Raw genomic sequence first — 17,873 nt, forward strand, 5'->3', positions numbered from 1 at the left:
TCTCTGTCATTCTGGCTGGAATGCAGTGGTAGATCATTTTTCACTGTAACCTCGGCCACTGTACCTGGCCCAGTTATTTTTCAAGTGTCTGCAATATTTATAAAGCTATATACTTGACCATAAACATAATATCTAATTCAAAACAGCAGAAACTGTAAAAGTTTTTGCTGTGAGTACACTAAAACAAAGATTTTTAAAATGACATTTAAAAAATAGATTATGGAAATAAAGCATTAATGAAAAGCCAGAAGGAAACACTGCATGCTTTTATCGTTTAAAAAGATGAAGAAGCAAGAATTTAGTATAAAATTTAAGAAAAATAGAAGTAGGAGGAAAAATATATTAAAGATAAAAGTAAAAGTTATTTTAAAATTGTGTTTATATAGTGGATACTTTGCAGACATTGAAGTAGATTAGATAATTTTTATGCTGAAATGTTAATCCTCAAAACTTAAAATCTTAATGAAAAAGCAGATTGCAAAATAATTGTACTTACACACTCTCTCTCTCTCACGCATAGATTTATGTGTGCTTATAAGTTCTATAGTTGTATACCAAATTTTTCATAATGTTCAGGGGTTTTCTTCATCCTGTGGGGAAGCAGCTAGACTATGAGGTAGACTTTTATTTTGTAATCTCGTGTGGTTTTAATTTTTGTTTTTTACAGTGAGTATTGCATATTTTCTATAATTGGAAATAAAAAACAAAGGTATGTTCATTTTGAGGGGGGAAATCAATATTTCATCATATGAAACTAGAAAAAATACTTTATTATGCTTTGTATGCCTATATCAAAACATCTCATGTACCCCATAAATACACACACCTGTATACCCACAAAAATTAAAAATAAAGATTTTTAAAAGTAGGAAAAAAGGTGGAATTAATAAACCTAAAAAGAAAAAAGCTTATGAAAGAGGCAAAATATATAAGCTTCTTGCAGATCTGATTAAACAAAAGTAACCATAGAAAGTAGATTTAAATCACATAGAAGGAATATATGTATATAAATATTAGGAGCGATACATTAACACAGTTATATGTTAATAAATTTCAGAAACGTCAATGAAATTTCCAAATACATTAAACATTCCAAATGTTTTTTCTAAATGTATATGTAGTGAAAATAATGTATAAAATGTGATATACTGATAACTTGAGAATATTATCAAAGAACTACTTTTTTAAAAGAGAAAAACTCTGGGTTTGATACATTTGCTGGTAAATTCTTCAGAACTTTTTTTGAGGAATAACAATTTCTGTATACTACAAAATGTTCTCAGTTATTAAAAAGTAAGCAGGCCAAAGAGGAATACAGAGAAACAAAGGTAACAAAAAAAAAAAAAGCTATCATTCAGTGTCACTTTTTGAATATAGTTGTGTTCCTTAAAATATTAACTGGTAGAATTTATCAGAATATTGAAGGAATAATAAGATTTAAATTAGGCTAAGTCTACTGGACTAAAACCTTGTTAGAGATATATCCTCTATCCAGAAGTCCTAAGTGGTTCAGTATTAAGAAACACATAAATTCATCAGATTTAATAATAGCTAACATTTATTGATTGCTTACTTTGGGTTAGGTAGGCACTGTTGTAAGTGGTTTTATATTTTTATTTAATTATCAAAATAATTATAAGGTTTCTCTAGGGTTATATTACCTAGATGAAGAAACTGAAGCATGGAAAGGTCAGACAGTTTGCTCAAGGTCACACAATTACTTCATGACAGAACTGGGGTAAGCACCTGCAGTTCTGACTCCAAGAGTCCATTAGCTTATTTGGAGGTTAAGTAGAAACTTTAAAAGGTTTCATAAAATTAAATACCCATTAATGATTTTTTAAAAATGAAATAGAAAAGGTGTTCTTTAACATTATAAGGAATCTTTATAGTCAACAGACAGCTTTATATTTATTGAAAAATTATAGGTGTATATATTTATGAGGCACAGAGTGATGTTATGATCTTCGAATACCATGTGACCTGCTCAAATCTAATGTATCAAGCTGATTAACATATCAATTTCCACAAATATTTCACATTTTTTAGGTGATGAGAACATTTGAAATTTACTCTTAGCAATTTTGAAATGTTACTGTGTTCGCTGTGTTGTGCAATAAGATCTTAAAAAAAAAAAAAAAAAACTTATTTCTCCTGTTTTCTAACCATATCTGGTAACCACCATTCTACTCTTTGTTTCTATAAGTTTGATTGTTTTAGATTCCACATATAAGTGACAGCATGCAGTATTTGCCTTTCTGTATTTGACTAATTTCACTTAGCATAATATTCTCTAATTCCATTCATTTTTGTCACAAATGACAGAATTTCTCCCTGTTTTAAGGCTGAATGCTTTTCCATTATGTGTATATATATTTAGTACCACATTTTCTTTATCCATTCATCTGATGAACACTTAGGTTAATTCCATACTTGGTATTTTGAATAGTGCTGCAATGAATATGGGAGTGCAGACATCTCTTTGATATACTGTTTTCAAATCTTTTGGGTAAATACCTAGAAGTGGGATTGCTGGGTCTTTATTTATTAGTTTTTTAAAAAATCCTAGGCTGGGCGTGGTGGCTCATACCTGTAATCCCAACACTTTGGGAAGCCAAGGCAAGTGGATTGTCTGAGTTCAGGAGTTTGAGACCAGCCTCGGCAATGTGGCAAAACCCCCTCTAAAAAAAAAAGAAAAAAAGAAAGAAGAACCCTAGATGTAGTTCCTGATAATGGAGGTGCATCAGAATTATTCCCACTGGGGGCTAAACTCCCAGGCATGTATATTTTGAAGCAATTTTGCGGGTGATTGTTAAAAACTGCAATGTTGGCTGGGCGCGGTAGCTCACGACTGTAATCCCAGCACTTTGGGAGGCTGAGGCAGGAGGATCACCAGGTTAGGAGATTGAAACCATCCTGGCTAATGCAGTGAAACCCTGTCTCTACTAAAAATACAAAAAATCAGCTGGGCATGGTGGCCCTCACCTGTAGTCTCAACTACTTGGGAGGCTGAGGCAGGAGAATCGCTTGAACCCGGGAGGCGGAAGTTGCAGTGAGCCAAGATGGCGCCACTGCACTCCAGCCTGGGTGACAGAGTGAGACTCCATCTCCCAGAAAAAAAAAAAAAATACAATGTTAAAGGTACATCAAATTTTACAGCAAAGAAGTAACCCTGGAAGATCTACAAATATTCTTTTAAAAGTTCTGGCCTATATAATAAGACATGAATTAGATCTAGAGGTGTAAACGCTAGAGAGGAAGATTAAATTTTTCCTTAGTTGTAGTTAAGGGAAGGTTTATCTGCAAATCCTAAGAAATTGGCTGTAAAACTAGGGTTAAGTTCAATTTGAGTGGCAAAATAGACCTCAGAAGAACAAAAATTGATATATTGAAATTGTGTAATAACCACTTTGAATAACAACCAAAGTGAGAGTCCATGCAAAATATCATAAAATATTAAAAAGTTAGAAATACTCATTTTTGCTTAATTTTATCTTTTGAATTTGATTTAAAAGTAAAAATTAACTAGAAAACTATATTAAAATTCTTCCTATTTCTTATCCCATTCTCTGCCTCTCATAGGTAATCATTTTTAATTAATTTCAGTTTATCCTTCTGGTTTTCTTTCTTTTTTTTTTTTTTTCCAAAAAAGCTAGTAGCTTTACATATTCTTACTTCCTCTCTTACACAGAAAGTAGCATACTGTATTTTTTTAATCTTGTCGTTGTCACTTTAATGATGTATCTTAGAGAGATCACCCCCATACCAACACAGAGAAATTGTCTTCATTCTTTCTTTGGTTTTAGAGTATTCTATGAATGTTTATTCAATCATTCTTCTATTGGTAGGTATTTTGCTAAGAATGACATTAATGGGAACAGTGTAACTAATCTATGATAGAAATAAAACCTTGAAGATATGAATAAATGGACACAGGTGCAATAGTCCAAGACAGGAAGGTTAAAGATGTAAATATATCAGCTCTCAAAATAATTCATAGGTTTATTGTAATTCTACTCAGAATACTATTGAGCTTTAAAAATCATAACAAAAAGATTTGGAAATTCATCTAGATGAATAAAAAAAAATTGGATAGAGAAAAACCTAACTATAAGACAATGAAACATAGTGAAGCTGTAACAAAAAATAGAGTACCAGCACCAGGATAAAAAAGATAATTGGGAACGTGGCCCAGAATGAAACATACAGGACATAAGAATTTAATATATGATAAAAGAAGCACACATATCTATAGGGAAGGGAAAGTTTATTTAACAAATGGTGTTAATGTAACTGTAAGCAATTTGGAGTACTGAAATTTAGATTTTTAAAATATGAACTAAAATTCCAGATATATTAAATATTTACATAGAAACAGTAAGCCAAAAAATTGTGTATTTATTGAATTTATGCAAAGAAACAGCTAAGTTCAGAATTAGCAGAAGAATTTAAAAGGAGATTGTTGATGGATTGGACCACATAAAAATCTTTTATATCATCTAAAAATGTAGCCAAATGAAATTTAAAAAATATAGATGACTGGAGGAAATATTTGTAGCAAATTTCCAAGGTTTTAATATTCTTGTATATGAAACCCTTATGCAAATATATAAATAGGCATAGGACAAGACTGGACAATTAGCTAAATAGGAAATTCAACAAATAACAAAACATAAAAATATTTTAGATGTGAATTAAACTACTGAAGAGTTACCAGGATCCATTCATTAAATTAGCAGCAACTCCCATGCTGACCAGAGTAGAGTGTAATCACTAGATGCATAAATTGCTGATGGTCTCATATGTAAAATAACCATTTGAAAAGCACTCTTGTGATGTGTCAAGATTCATAAAAATCTTCATACTTTCTGACCCTGAAATCTCACATCTGGGAATTGATCCAAAGAAAATAATAACCTGCCACCCTTCCAAAAAACAAACCTTTAAACCCAAAGATATTCACAGAGTTGTTTCAAATAGTGAAAAATTAGAAATAACCTAAATGACTAATCAGGGGAGTAATTAAAATGTTCATATGTCCCCTTAGAGAATACAATAATTAAAAATGGCAATAGAGACTGCAATTGAAAATGTAATAAGGGTAATTTTTTTTAAGCAAGCTTTCGTATTGTATCTACAGTTTGATGTAAGAATGACTAGAAGGAAATAGATTAAAAGTGATAAGAAGTTATAGTAAGAGGATAATAGGTAATTCTTTTCCGATTTTCTATGATCCAGTGTAATGCAAGGCTGCACTGGTAGAAGTACAGCACCGAGATCAAGAGAGCTAATAAACCTATGTTATGAGAGGAACATGAACTTTGGAGATAGGAGATGTACAGATTGAGTTCCAATTCTGATTTTTCTACTTAAAAATTTGAAGCCCTGACAAGTTAGTAATTACCCTGAACCTCAATTTCTTCATCTGAAAAATGGTCTGATGACATTGTCTTCATGATTATTTTATGGATTAACAATACTAGAAAGTAGTTAATAAAAGTAGTGTTCTTCTGACATCACATCTGGAAGAATATATCAATCAACTTACAAGCAACCTTAGATCTCAATGGCTAACAACTATTAGAAACAACCAAAGATTTGGGCCTGTAATCCCAGGACTTTGGGAGGCCAAGATGGGAGGATTCTTGAGGCCAGGTGTTCCAGTTCAGCCTGGGCAACATAGCAAGACCTCGTCTCTACAAAATTAAAAAAAAAAAAAATAGCTGGCATGGTGGCACCCACCATTGTAGTGCCAGCTACTGTAGAGGCTGAGGCAGGAGGATTGTTTGAGCACAGGAGTTTGAGGCTGCAGTGAGCTATGATCATGCCACTGCACTCTAGCCTGGGCAACAGAGCAAAACACTGTCTCTAAAAAAGAAAGAAAAAATAAACAACCAAAAAAATAAAGCTTCTTTCCCACTTACGTTACTTAACTAGCTGCAGATTGTGGCTCTGCTATATGTTCTGTTTGCTCTGGGATCAAGGCAGAGGGGAAACAAAGATAGTAAAACCATAGGGTGCCTCTTAAAGAACTGCTTGTAAGTGGTACACTACCAGTCCTATTCATTGGCCAAGGGTAATGTCCATGGCCCTGAACATTTTCCTCCCATTGGGATAGGCCAATACAGAAGGGCAACAACACATATTTTGAACAAATAATATGTGCTGTGACAGTGCTGTCCAGTTCTGTCACTTTATTTATTTATTTATTTATTTATTTATTTATTTATTTATTAATGAATGAGACGGAGTTTCACTCTTGTTTGTTACCCAGGCTGGAGTGCAGTGGCATGATCTGGGCTTTTTGCAGTCTCTGCTTCCCAGGTTCAAACTATTCTCCTGCCTCAGCCTCCCAGGTAGCTGGGATTACAGGCTCTCGCCACCACACCTGGCTAATTTTTGTATTTTTAGTAGAGACAGGGTTTCACCATGTTGGCCAGGTTGGTTTTGAACTCCTGACCTCAGATGATCCACCTGCCTTGGTCTCCCAAAGTGCTGGGATTACAGGTGTGAGCCACCATGCCCAGCCAGTTCTGTCACCTTAATAAGAGTGTAACAACCTGGGGTACTTCTGGAGGAGGAAGATTTGGACAGTGAGTAATTCTGAAATCTTTACTAAAATACAGTTGGAAGAGTCATTGGAAAGGGAGGGGCATATTAAGTCTCTTCAAATATTTGAAGAATGGCTGTCACTGGATAGTGAGATTAGTTCGGTGCTGTGTGGCATCAGTGGGTGGAAGTTACAGCCTCATATATTTTGATTCAGTATAGTGGTAAGAAGAAAAGTGAGAAGAAAAGGAAATTATTGGTTGTTTTCAATATGTTACTTCATTTACATTCTTCAAAATAATCCTATCAGAGTGTGTATGTTTCCGTGTTTAAATATTGGAAGAAAAACTCAGAGTGAATGAATAGCCAAGGTCACATGACACATAAGTGGCAAAACCGGTTTGGAATCCAGGTCTGTGTAATCTTGTCCCTTTCTACAATATTCTACTATTCTCTATTGGGCTGCAAGCATTTTTACAATTAAACTGTTCATCACCAGTCATCTTCTGCCTGACAAAGTAAAGGCCACATCTCCCACATGTCTAAAAGGGTTCAAACAGAGAATGAATGGAAAGGTTGAAAGGAAGGTTGAACTCTAGATCAACGATCTGTAAACTTACTTGATCATACTCTTAGCAAAGTACTTGTACATACTATATATATAGCTTATACATCAACTACTGTACTCATATGTTATAAAACATATAGGACATTCCCAGTACAAAGAAATGATAAACATTTGGGATGATGTATATGCTAATTCCCTTGATCTGATCACTATATACTGTATGTATCAAAACATCACTGCGAACCCCATTAATATGTATAATTGTTATTTGTCAGTTAATTTTTTCAATTATAGGAAAAATAAGAGTTTAGAAAGATTAAGATTTTATATAACATTTTAGTTTTTTTATAAATTAGATTTTAGGTTTTATGTAAAATCTCATCTTTATAAAACTTCTGTTTTGCAGATAGATACTTTTTTATGTATCCCTATGGATTGTCTTTTTTACCCATGGAACTGTATACCCCCAACATTGAAGGTCATTGTTTTGGATGATTTCGTAAGACTCCTTTCAGTATGAAGATTCTGTAATTTGTCCAGAATTTTTCTGAAAGGGCTAATGGTAGCTTACTTCACTTTCAGAAAGGTTTTTAGATAGTTTTTTCTAAAACCAGAACTATAAAGACTTCACTATCGTTTGTAACAGCAATTAAGCCCAAAAACTACAAAGTGTGAAAGGTGCTCTTCTAGATAAATAGTAGCAACCCCATGAGTGTTACAATGTATATATAAAAGGAGATGGAAGTAGGGTCTATTATTAAGTAAGAAACCTGATTTTTATTTGTGACATAAGAAATAGCCTCATTATTTTAGTTATATCTTCTCTTTCTAAACCTATATATATCCAAAACTTACTGTAGTCATATATTCTAAAATGCATCTGAAATTTTGCCTAGAGAGTAATATGAATTTTTGGACTTGAGAAATTATTTTAGCACTTTTTAAAAATAGAGCCAAAGATTTAAATTAGGCTAAGTCTACTGGACTAAAATCTTGATAGAGATATATTCTCTAAGAAGCGAAGAAGTTAGTTACTTGCATTACCTGACAGAGGAAAATGTTAGCTGTTTTTCTACATTCTGGGCCTTAGTTATTGGCATTGCCAGGTTGATGCTTCACAATTAAGACAACTTTTTCTGTTAGTGACTGCTCCTTGGTGATAGATTCTTTAAGAAAAAGTCATCCCAGAATACATAAAGCAGAAAGCAAATCTGGCCTTTGAAAGATACAGTTAATGTTGAGATGGAATTCTAGATCAACAGTGTTCTTTTCTGTTTCTTTCTCTTAATGATACGTTTGGTATCGACTTTTTGACATGACATACTGCAATTTGGTTGGTAGTTGCAAAGGAAATGTTTCTTGCAAGTATGATCAAACTCAGTTTAAGCAAGAGATTGAAACAACCAACTTCAGCTGCTTATTCAGCACAGGCCTTAAGTGCCCCGGAGGCTGGGAGTTTCTTAATAATAACTCCTAGTGATCATTTTGTTCTAGAAAATTACCCTGGAAAAGTAGTATAAATAGTTTAATCTGCTATTTCTTAAATTTTTGTATTCCTTTACTCATTCAACAAATAAATAGTATTCAGTGCTTCCTTGTGCCAAGCACTGAGGACTCATTAGTGAGCAAAAAGGATATTAACCATGTTTTTAAAAAATGTATCTAACATGTACTAAAAGCCAAGGGATGTGGTGATGCATGCGTGTAGTTCTACCTACTGAGAAGGTTGAGGCAGGAGGGTCACTTTGACCCCAGGGGTTTGAGTTTGTGCTATGATGGTGCCACTGTACTCCAGCCTGGGCAACAGAGCAAGACCCTGTCTCTTAAAAAAACAAACAAACAAAAAGTCTAATGAAACTATTGTGGCTCATAACAGCATACTTCAGAAACCCCTGCTCTAGTCTGACTGTGCTTACCTACCTGCTTGCATGTGTTTGTCTTTCTTCCCACATCTCTTCCCCTCCCTCCCTTCCTTCCTTTCTTACTTAATTCTCTTCTTTTTTTTTTTTTTTTTTTTTGAGGCGGAGTCTCGCTCTGTTGCCCAGGCTGGAGTGCAGTGGCCGGATCTCTGCTCGCTGCAAGCTCCACCTCCCGGGTTCACGCCATTCTCCTGCCTCAGCCTCCCGAGTAGCTGGGACTACAGGCACCCGCCACCGCGCCCGGCTAATTTTTTGTATTTTAGTAGAGACGGGGTTTCACCGTGTTAGCCAGGATGGTCTCGATCTCCTGACCTCGTGATCCGCCCGCCTCAGCCTCCCAAAGTGCAGGGATTACAGGCGTGAGCCACCGCAACCGGCCTACTTCTCTTCTTTTACATCTCTTTTCCTTCTTTGAGTTAGTGACAATAAGCAAATTTTGAACTCATCTAAGATTAGGAGAAAAACTGTACATGATATTTATTGTATAAAACTTGCATGGTGGAGTTAAACAGGAGATGATAAAATTCTTAATTTACTTTATAAACCAAATGTTACCTCACCTGTGCAGCTCTCAAGGTGGGTATGTTTGTTTCTTCTTCCAGAAACCGTGTCTCTTTAAATGGGTTTATATCATTCTATTTTAAATAAAATTCGTATGTTTTTATATAAGTGTGCTCTTTAGATGCAAATGTTTATATGATTAGAAAGATTTTCATTAGTCTTTCTTTGATTTTGTATTGTCTGAATTTGAATCCTGATATGTTATTCTGGAATTAGCCATTTTTGTTTCTATTTCTGTTTGTTATGTTACAATTAGTGTATTTCTTATTTAGTGCTTTAATTGCCTTGTTATCTAAACTCTAGAATATATACCAGTTAATTAAAGACATGTGAGTGTGTGGTTTTTTTTTGTTTTTGTTTTTGTTTTTGTTTTTTGCTTTTGTCTTTACTGGCAAATTTAAAGGTAATTGAAAGTATAATTCTTGTCTTCTTTAGCATCAGACAACAGTCAGCGCTTTCGAGAAACCTGTTTTGCGTTTGCCTTGACACCACAACAAGTGCAGCAAATCAGTAGTTCCATGTAAGTTGTCAGCAAGTGTAACTTGCAGTTTGACCTTTGAATCCAGTAGACTAGAATAAATGATTTTTAAAAACAGTGATTGGTGAGTTAGTATTTGTGTGTTGCAAATATTAGTAATGCAAATATAGTGTGTTAATTAAGAACAGTTATAGTTATGGTAATTTGAAAAACTTTACTAGAGTAACATTGTCTTTGAATGAACTTTCATGCAAATACTTTAAAAGTAATTGTAATTCCTATTCTGTCTCTTCTAGGGACATTTCTGGGACCAAATGTGACTTCACAGTACAGGTCCAGTTAAGGTATAGTGCTGACTATAGGATATATTCAAAGTTTAAAAGATAATATTCCTTATCAGGAAGGGGAGATGGAAAAAAATTTTTAAGGAATAAGAGGAAATCTACCTGATTTTTCAGTAAGTGTATTGAAAGTATTAGGTTTAGATATTTGGGTGGGGGAAAACATTCTCCTGTTACGAGATATTCTAATTTTCATCCAGTTTAGATTTTTTCCCCCACCCGCCCACCCCCCAATTTAGATTTTAATATAGGAAGTCATGTTCTATATATCTAGCCATATTTGCCCTCAGTTGGTTGAGAAGCTCCTGCTAATGATATCTTACAATATCATATCAAGTTTTATGAAAGCATGGGCCTTATCTCCATAAGAGGCAAAGTACTGTGGATGAGGAATTAGTACTTAAGTCTACAGTATCTCATGGACTAACAAACACCAAAATACTCTAATTTGTTTTGTTCTGTATTTTTAATAATTTAAATGTGCTCTAATTTAGGATCCATTTGAGACATCTCTTGAAAATTTTCAAAGACTAATGGGAAATTTTCCAACATGGGTTCACAACCCCTTATTCAGTTTGTTTTCTTAGCCCATTCATTTATTTTAGAATATCTAAGAAATCTTTTGTATTATTTCTCTCCCTTATATATCTCCCTTTTATATACATATATATATATCTCCCTTATATAAACCGTGCTTATATAAACCATCATATTATGCTTTTATTATTCAATTTCCCACCCTAAATGTCCACAGTGTTGCAATAGGGATGGAAGAGAAAATGTAAAACAGTTGTTTTCCTCAGTAAGCTGTTTTCCCTATAATTGTTGGGAGGATAAATCAAACAGATAGCCTTGTCTCAATAATCAGATATTAAGTTGTATGTACAAATTGCAAATACACTAGGAGGCTAAAAAAGGGATTAATCTAAAACACCTGTTCGGCACTTTATGGAATCATGTGAAAACCTCTAATCTAAACTTTGAAATACTAAGGTAAAAACAGTGAGAAAGCAGAGTTGAAGTCGAAAGTTGAGTTGAAGATTCTAAAAAGGATATGACTATGCTTAATAGCTTTTATACCATAAAACAGTATGACAGGACCTTACCGCAGTAGACTAGTGATAATCCAAGTTTCAGTTTTGGAAGGCACTGCCGAAGATGATTCTGTATAAAAGGTATATTTTGTGTCGGCCAGATTGTGATAATGACTGAATAAATTAAAGGACAAAAATAAGATGTCTCCATAGTTAATTATGTATTGCTGTAGTCTACTTCCTGCCTCAACAGTTGACATTTTGCTTGTACTGATACTTGACATTATCCTTTAAATCAGTGGTTTTCAAACTTGTTGCATGGAGCCACCCTTAGGGCCTCATACTCTTCTGCCATCCTCCCCTTCTCCCTCCTCTTCTCTCCTAAACACATACACAGTCTGAACCAAAGTGGGGCTTCTTTTATCTCTTTTGTCTGTTTTGCATGTTTGACTCTGGGTTAGTTTTCACTTGAAGACAGAGTCCCAAGACTAAAACAGAGTTTAAAAACCATAGCTTTAGAATAAAAGATCTAGTTACTAAGTATTTTGTATTAATATACATACATTCTTTAAAGCAGCAACAGGTGTGGTCCACATTTTGAAGTAAGGTTGTCTAGATAGATCAGCTATTATAATTCAGATTCCAAGGGAATCCATGACTGCTATTTTAATTGAAATTTATCTCCAGGACTTGGGGGGGAAAAAAAAAAAGAACCATGTTGTGTTATATTTGGTCGTTGTTAGGTGGTTCTTTGTGTTTTAATAAAATAGATCATTTCTCTCCCTGCCCCACATTGCTAGGTCTGCAACCATAGTATATTATTTAGGTTAGGAGTGTATGCCTATCTGCTATCCTAATTATAAGTGTTTATCTAAAGCATGAAAATAATTAGTTGAGAATTAGGATCCAAGTTTTCTCTATTAGACACCTAGTCTGTTTTCATTTCTGTTGCGCCTCCCTGCTCCACTCCCTCTCTCTGCCCCATGAACCACTTCACAGAAACTTTCTGCTACTCCTTTTTTTTCTTTTTTCTCTTCAGTTCATTAGGGTGATTTAGATTAGTTGAATAGACACTGACTTGTCATTTAAATTACTCTTTTCCTGTAGGAAAGGGTTCAGGCAGCCAGGGTCCATGTTTTAAATTGATTTATGTGCATTGGAATAATTATTTTAAAACTGTGACATCCTCTTAACTGTTGCAGCATAAAGAATTAGCCTGTAATGGAAGGTTCTGCTGGGGTTAGGAGTGGTCCTGTGAGCTTTGACATCTGTTTGCTAAGTATATTTCTAGAAAATCTTTGTAGATCAGTGAATCTTAACTTTTTTATGGATCCCTGATCCCTTTGAAAATTTGATAGAAGCTGTGGATGGTTTCCCTGTAAAAATGAATATGTATATGTACTCGTAAAAGTTTACATATAAAATTGTTTTATTTTGTGCATTATCCCCATACTCAGATTTCATGGCCAGCAGGTTAAGAACCCCATACCACAGGTGTTGAGAGGAGTTGTTTGCACATGAGGAATATTTCACAGAATTTAGAGATAGGGTTCTCCATACTGTGTAACTCAGGGGTGCTATGAGCATTCTGTAACAGTGCAGTGAGCCTTAGATGTATATTGAGAATAGGAACTAATAAAGAATAAATGCCTTAAATAGCAAAATAATAATAAAAGTGAATAGACTGAGAATTTACGAATTATGTATCTGTCCTTGATTTTTCCAAAAGACTGTGCATTTAATTTAGAAATATTTTTATAAGTTTCTAAAATAGTATTCTAAATTCATGTGGATATAACACAAATAATATTCAGTGTCTTCAGTTCTCAAAAAAATAAGTAGTACTTTGGTTTACTGATCCTGGGGATGGACTTAAAAGCATTCTCAGTATTTTCTGCTAAGAACCAAGAAAGTGTTTCATAGGCAAATAAATTTAGAAAATACTGCATACAGGTGCTAGGTCTTCCTCTTAGAGATTTATAATGCTTATTAGCCTATTAAAGCTCCGAAAAGTTCTGTATTAAGGAAACTTAATGTAATTGTTTTGATTCAGAATTTCTTAATTTTGTTTAACTAACGAGCCTTTCTTTTTTTCTTTTTAACACCCATTAATCGCTGAAAAAGCTAGTGCTTCTCAGAACATGCTTAACCAAATAATTGGCAATATCACGAAGACAACTACAGGGTGATAGTCATGATTATCACAACTTTACATTGACAGAATTATTTATTTTAAGCCTATTTACATATACTTATTAATTGGGTGAAAAGTCCAGTTTTTATAGTTTTCCCTTTTGGTTGTTTTTAAATTTACCATCTTTTAAATTTATCTACTGAACAATAATACTAACGAAGTCATCCTTTAATAAAGGAAATTAAACTTGTCCTTTATTGTTTAGGTTTTGTTTATCAGAAACCAGTTGTCCACAAGAAGATCACTTCCCACCCAATCTTTGTGTGAAAGTGAATACAAAACCTTGCAGCCTTCCAGTAAGTCCTAAAAACTATTTTTTAAAATTCATTGCCAACATAGCTATCAAATAAGTCATCACAGCTGTTGTTAAGTCATAGTTTTTCCTTAAGAAAACATTTTTATTTTGGATATATATTCCTGTGACTGGGTGAAACACTTGTACCAACTATGTACAGTTAGCAGCAGTAACATTAGCTTTGGGGTCATAGGATTTGAAGTTGAGTGTGGTAGCTTTAGTATTGTACTGGATTTTGGGGAGAAGTTTTTTCAACAGAGTCTCAGCTGTGTTCATGTGAGTCTATAAGCCTGTGGTAGAAAGGAGATTTGAAGAATGCTGTCTTAAACAGGAAGTAGGGGTGAGGACTGTTTCTGGTGCCCTTGAAATACTCCTCATATACCTGTCTAAGCTTGTTATGAATTCGTCCTGATTTTTAAATTTAAGAGACTTTGAATGTTCATCACTAATATTTTTCTCAGGTTTACTACAAGGAGAATATAAGATTGTTTGGAAAAATAATAACACAAGAAACTTGTAAATGTTTGCTTCTGTGCTTTTTAATGAAAACATTCGTATTTTCTAGTATGTAGTTTGTAGGGGTTTTTTTCTTAAGGAATGGAAGTCAAAATGATTGTGGAAATAATAAGTATAAATAAATTATATTTCATTTTTAGGGTTACCTTCCACCTACAAAAAATGGCGTGGAACCAAAGCGACCCAGCCGACCAATTAATATCACCTCACTTGTCCGACTGTCCACAACAGTACCAAACACCATTGTTGTTTCTTGGACTGCAGAAATTGGAAGAGTAAGGAAATTTTTGTTTCTACCAGATTTTTGTATTATAAGGAGGGGTTAATCACCATGTCTACCTGAATTTATATGTAAATTATGTAAAATGAGCTGCAAAAGGATTTATTTTTGTCTCACAATGAATTTTCAACAGGTTTCCATTTGAAAAGTGGGATTATGAAGTATCCAGTATTTTATAACCTGACCCTTTTACTCAACAATTGATCATAAATGTCCTCCTGTATCATTACATGTTCTTCTGCATTATTTTAAGTGATCATATTCCAATATGAATATGCCATAAATTTGCCTGTTCCCTACTATTGAGCATGTTACTTGATTTATTGATTGATTCATTGGTATGTCAAAGAACATTTTGAAGACCATCTTAGTAGCTATAACTTTGCATACATGTATCATAATTTCATTAGGGTAAATTCTCAGAAGTGGGATTGCTGAGTCAAAGAGCATACAGAATTTTAAGAAATTTTGTGTACATTGACAGATTACCCTCTCCAAAGATGTTGTACAAATTTATTCTCTGACTTTCAGTGTTTATTTGCGTGCTCATTAACACTATTATCTTCTTTGAAATTTTTACCAATTCTGTTAGGTAAATAATGCCACCACTGTGTTTTAATTAGTACTTTTTTCATTATTACTGAGATTGAATATGTTTTATATTTGTGATTATTTACATTTTAAAACTGTATCCATGTCTATTTCTCTGTTGCTGTTTTTGTTATTGATTATGAGATCTTCATATAGTAAAACTTAATTCTGTTTCATGTTACAAATATTTGTTTCCAGTTTGCCTTTTATTTTTATCTTGTTATTTAATATGCAGAATATTATTAATATTATTTAATATTGGCTACACAAAGCTTTTGTGTAGCCAAATCTTAACCAGTTATTTCCTTTATATAGTCTTTTCTCATCTCCCATGCTTTGCCTATCTGTCCTTCCCAATCTATGGAATTATTTGTTTGTTTTCTTCTAGACTTAAGGTTTCATATTTTGCCTTTAAATATTTAGTTCATATTAAATATATGTGTGGTGCGAGGTAAAAATTGCTTTCTTTCACTTTTTAAATAGCCGATTCTAACACCGTTAACCAAATAAATGTTGATTCTGATGCCACCATGGTTGCATATTTGATTTTTACATATCCTGAGTATGTTTCTGACCTTTTTCTATATTGTTTCTTAGTCTAGCATTCTTTTTTGGGACAGTTTTCATGGTATGAACTCATAGGTATCCACCAGTTCATTTGAAATTTATTGAATGCTTACCATGTGCCATATACTATACTCAAAACTGGCAGTACCATAGGGAGGGAAAAAAGCTCATTTTCATGAGGCCTGTGATCTAGGGGCCTGGTGGACACACACAAAGAATGTGAACCTACTTACAAGTACTATAATAGAGAGGCACATGGTGATTTTACAGTGTGTCAAAGGGCACTTTGAATGAGAGAGAGCAGTCAGGGAGGGCTTCCCTGAGGAAGTAGTGGCTGAGCCAAGAGCTAAGAGAAGAGTAGGAATCAGGTGAAAGGTTCAGAGGAAACTACCCACACAACAGCCCAGTGGTAGGAGTCAGCCTGGTTTTTACAAGAAGCTGAGAGGGATTCACTGACTAGAGTGCAGAGAATGGGGAAGAGCGGTATATGACATGTGGCTAGAGGGGTAAGATAGGACTAAACCATTAGGGCATTGTAGGTAATGTTAAAGTTAAGGATTTTCTTTTTCTTTTTCTTTTTTTTTTTTTTGGAGACAGAGTCTCACTCTGTTGCCCAGGCTGGGGTACAGTGGTGTGATCTCAGCTCATTGCAACCTCCGTCCCCTAGTTTCAAGCGATTCTCCTGCCACAGCCTCCCAAGTAGCTGGGATTACAGGCGCCTGCCATTGCACCCGGCTAATTTTTGTATTTTTAGTAGAGACGGGGCTTCACCATCTTAGCCAGGCTGGTCTTAAGCTCCTGACCTTATGATCCACCTGCCGTGGCCTCCCAAAGTGCTGGGATTACAGGCGCGAGCCACTGCACCTGGCCAGGATTTTCTCTTTTTAAGCAGAAAGTTTATAATGCTGTATTTCTTTTTAGAAAAGATCACTCTTTGGAGTAGTAAATAGTTTAAATGGAGGCCAGAATCATGCAGAAGGACATCTCTTAGGAGCCAGCTCTTGTGAAAGTATTAGTGAAGTAGTATCTTTGTCTAGAGTGGTGGCAGTAGAAATGGAGGTAAGTAGGGGCATCTGCAGGATTAAGTGATGAATTGAAAGTTGAGGGCTAAGAGAAAGGGAGATGTCCCTGATGAGTCCTTGGTTTCTTGGTGGGTAGCTAGGCAAATGATACTACTGCTGAGATAGAGGAAACACTGGAAAAGGACTGAGTGTGGGTGTGTTTTGTTTTGTTTTGCTTTGAAGAATGGGCATTGGCATTGGAGGACAAGATGGAGAAAATAATGAATTTACTTTTGAAACTTTTGAGTTTGAAATGCCTGTGAGACATCCTGAATAGGCAGTGGGGCAGATAGGCTTAAAGGATACATTTGGGATAGAGGGAAAAAATGTGTGAGTCATCTGCACATTGATGGTTATTGGAACCACACTGGCAGGGCTGACATTGATTCTCCTGCATTATTTTTTTTTTTTTACATTCATTCTTCCAGATAAAGTAGAATTACTTTATCGCATTTTTCCCTCCCTCCTATACTCCACTTGCACGTCTTTCTGAGAATTTGGATGAGATTTCTTTAAAGTTATAGTTTAAGTTAGGGAGAATTTATTTACAATGTTTAATATAGCCATTCTAGGAACTGTATTTTCAAATCCTCTTTTATGTTCCTCAGCAATTTAATAGGTTTCCTACAATTCCTGCATATTTTTTGCTAATTCCTATGTTGGTTGTTATTATTACTGCTATTATAAAAAAAGATCTTTTTTCTGTTGTATTTTCAAAGAATTTATTTATTGTTGGTTTACTTAAAACTAGTTATTTTTAATATTTATTTCATAGCTAAATTCATATATCAGTTCTGTTGGCTTTTTAGATGATTTATTGGTATTTCTACATTAGCAGTTTTGAGTTTGAGGTATGTCATACAAATTATATTACCTTAATACTTCTGTCATTTATTTCTTGTTCTACTACCTAGAACTT

The 17,873-nt window shown here is 34.3% G+C and overlaps 1 protein-coding gene across 2 annotated transcripts in view; it reads left to right on the plus strand.

The window, feature by feature from the left end:
- Window positions 1-17,873, plus strand: part of PIAS1 (protein inhibitor of activated STAT 1) — a 140,764-nt gene that overhangs the window by 80,285 nt on the left and 42,606 nt on the right. For both annotated transcript variants that reach the window (XM_025389634.1, XM_025389633.1), the window contains 4 exons: window positions 10,033-10,117; window positions 10,372-10,419; window positions 13,850-13,940; window positions 14,596-14,730. In XM_025389634.1, the coding sequence (XP_025245419.1) occupies window positions 10,033-10,117; window positions 10,372-10,419; window positions 13,850-13,940; window positions 14,596-14,730 (359 nt within the window). The remainder of the gene's footprint in view (window positions 1-10,032; window positions 10,118-10,371; window positions 10,420-13,849; window positions 13,941-14,595; window positions 14,731-17,873) is intronic.

Source organism: Theropithecus gelada, chromosome 7a (genome assembly GCF_003255815.1).
Source record: "Theropithecus gelada isolate Dixy chromosome 7a, Tgel_1.0, whole genome shotgun sequence".
Classification (NCBI taxonomy): domain Eukaryota; kingdom Metazoa; phylum Chordata; class Mammalia; order Primates; family Cercopithecidae; genus Theropithecus; species Theropithecus gelada.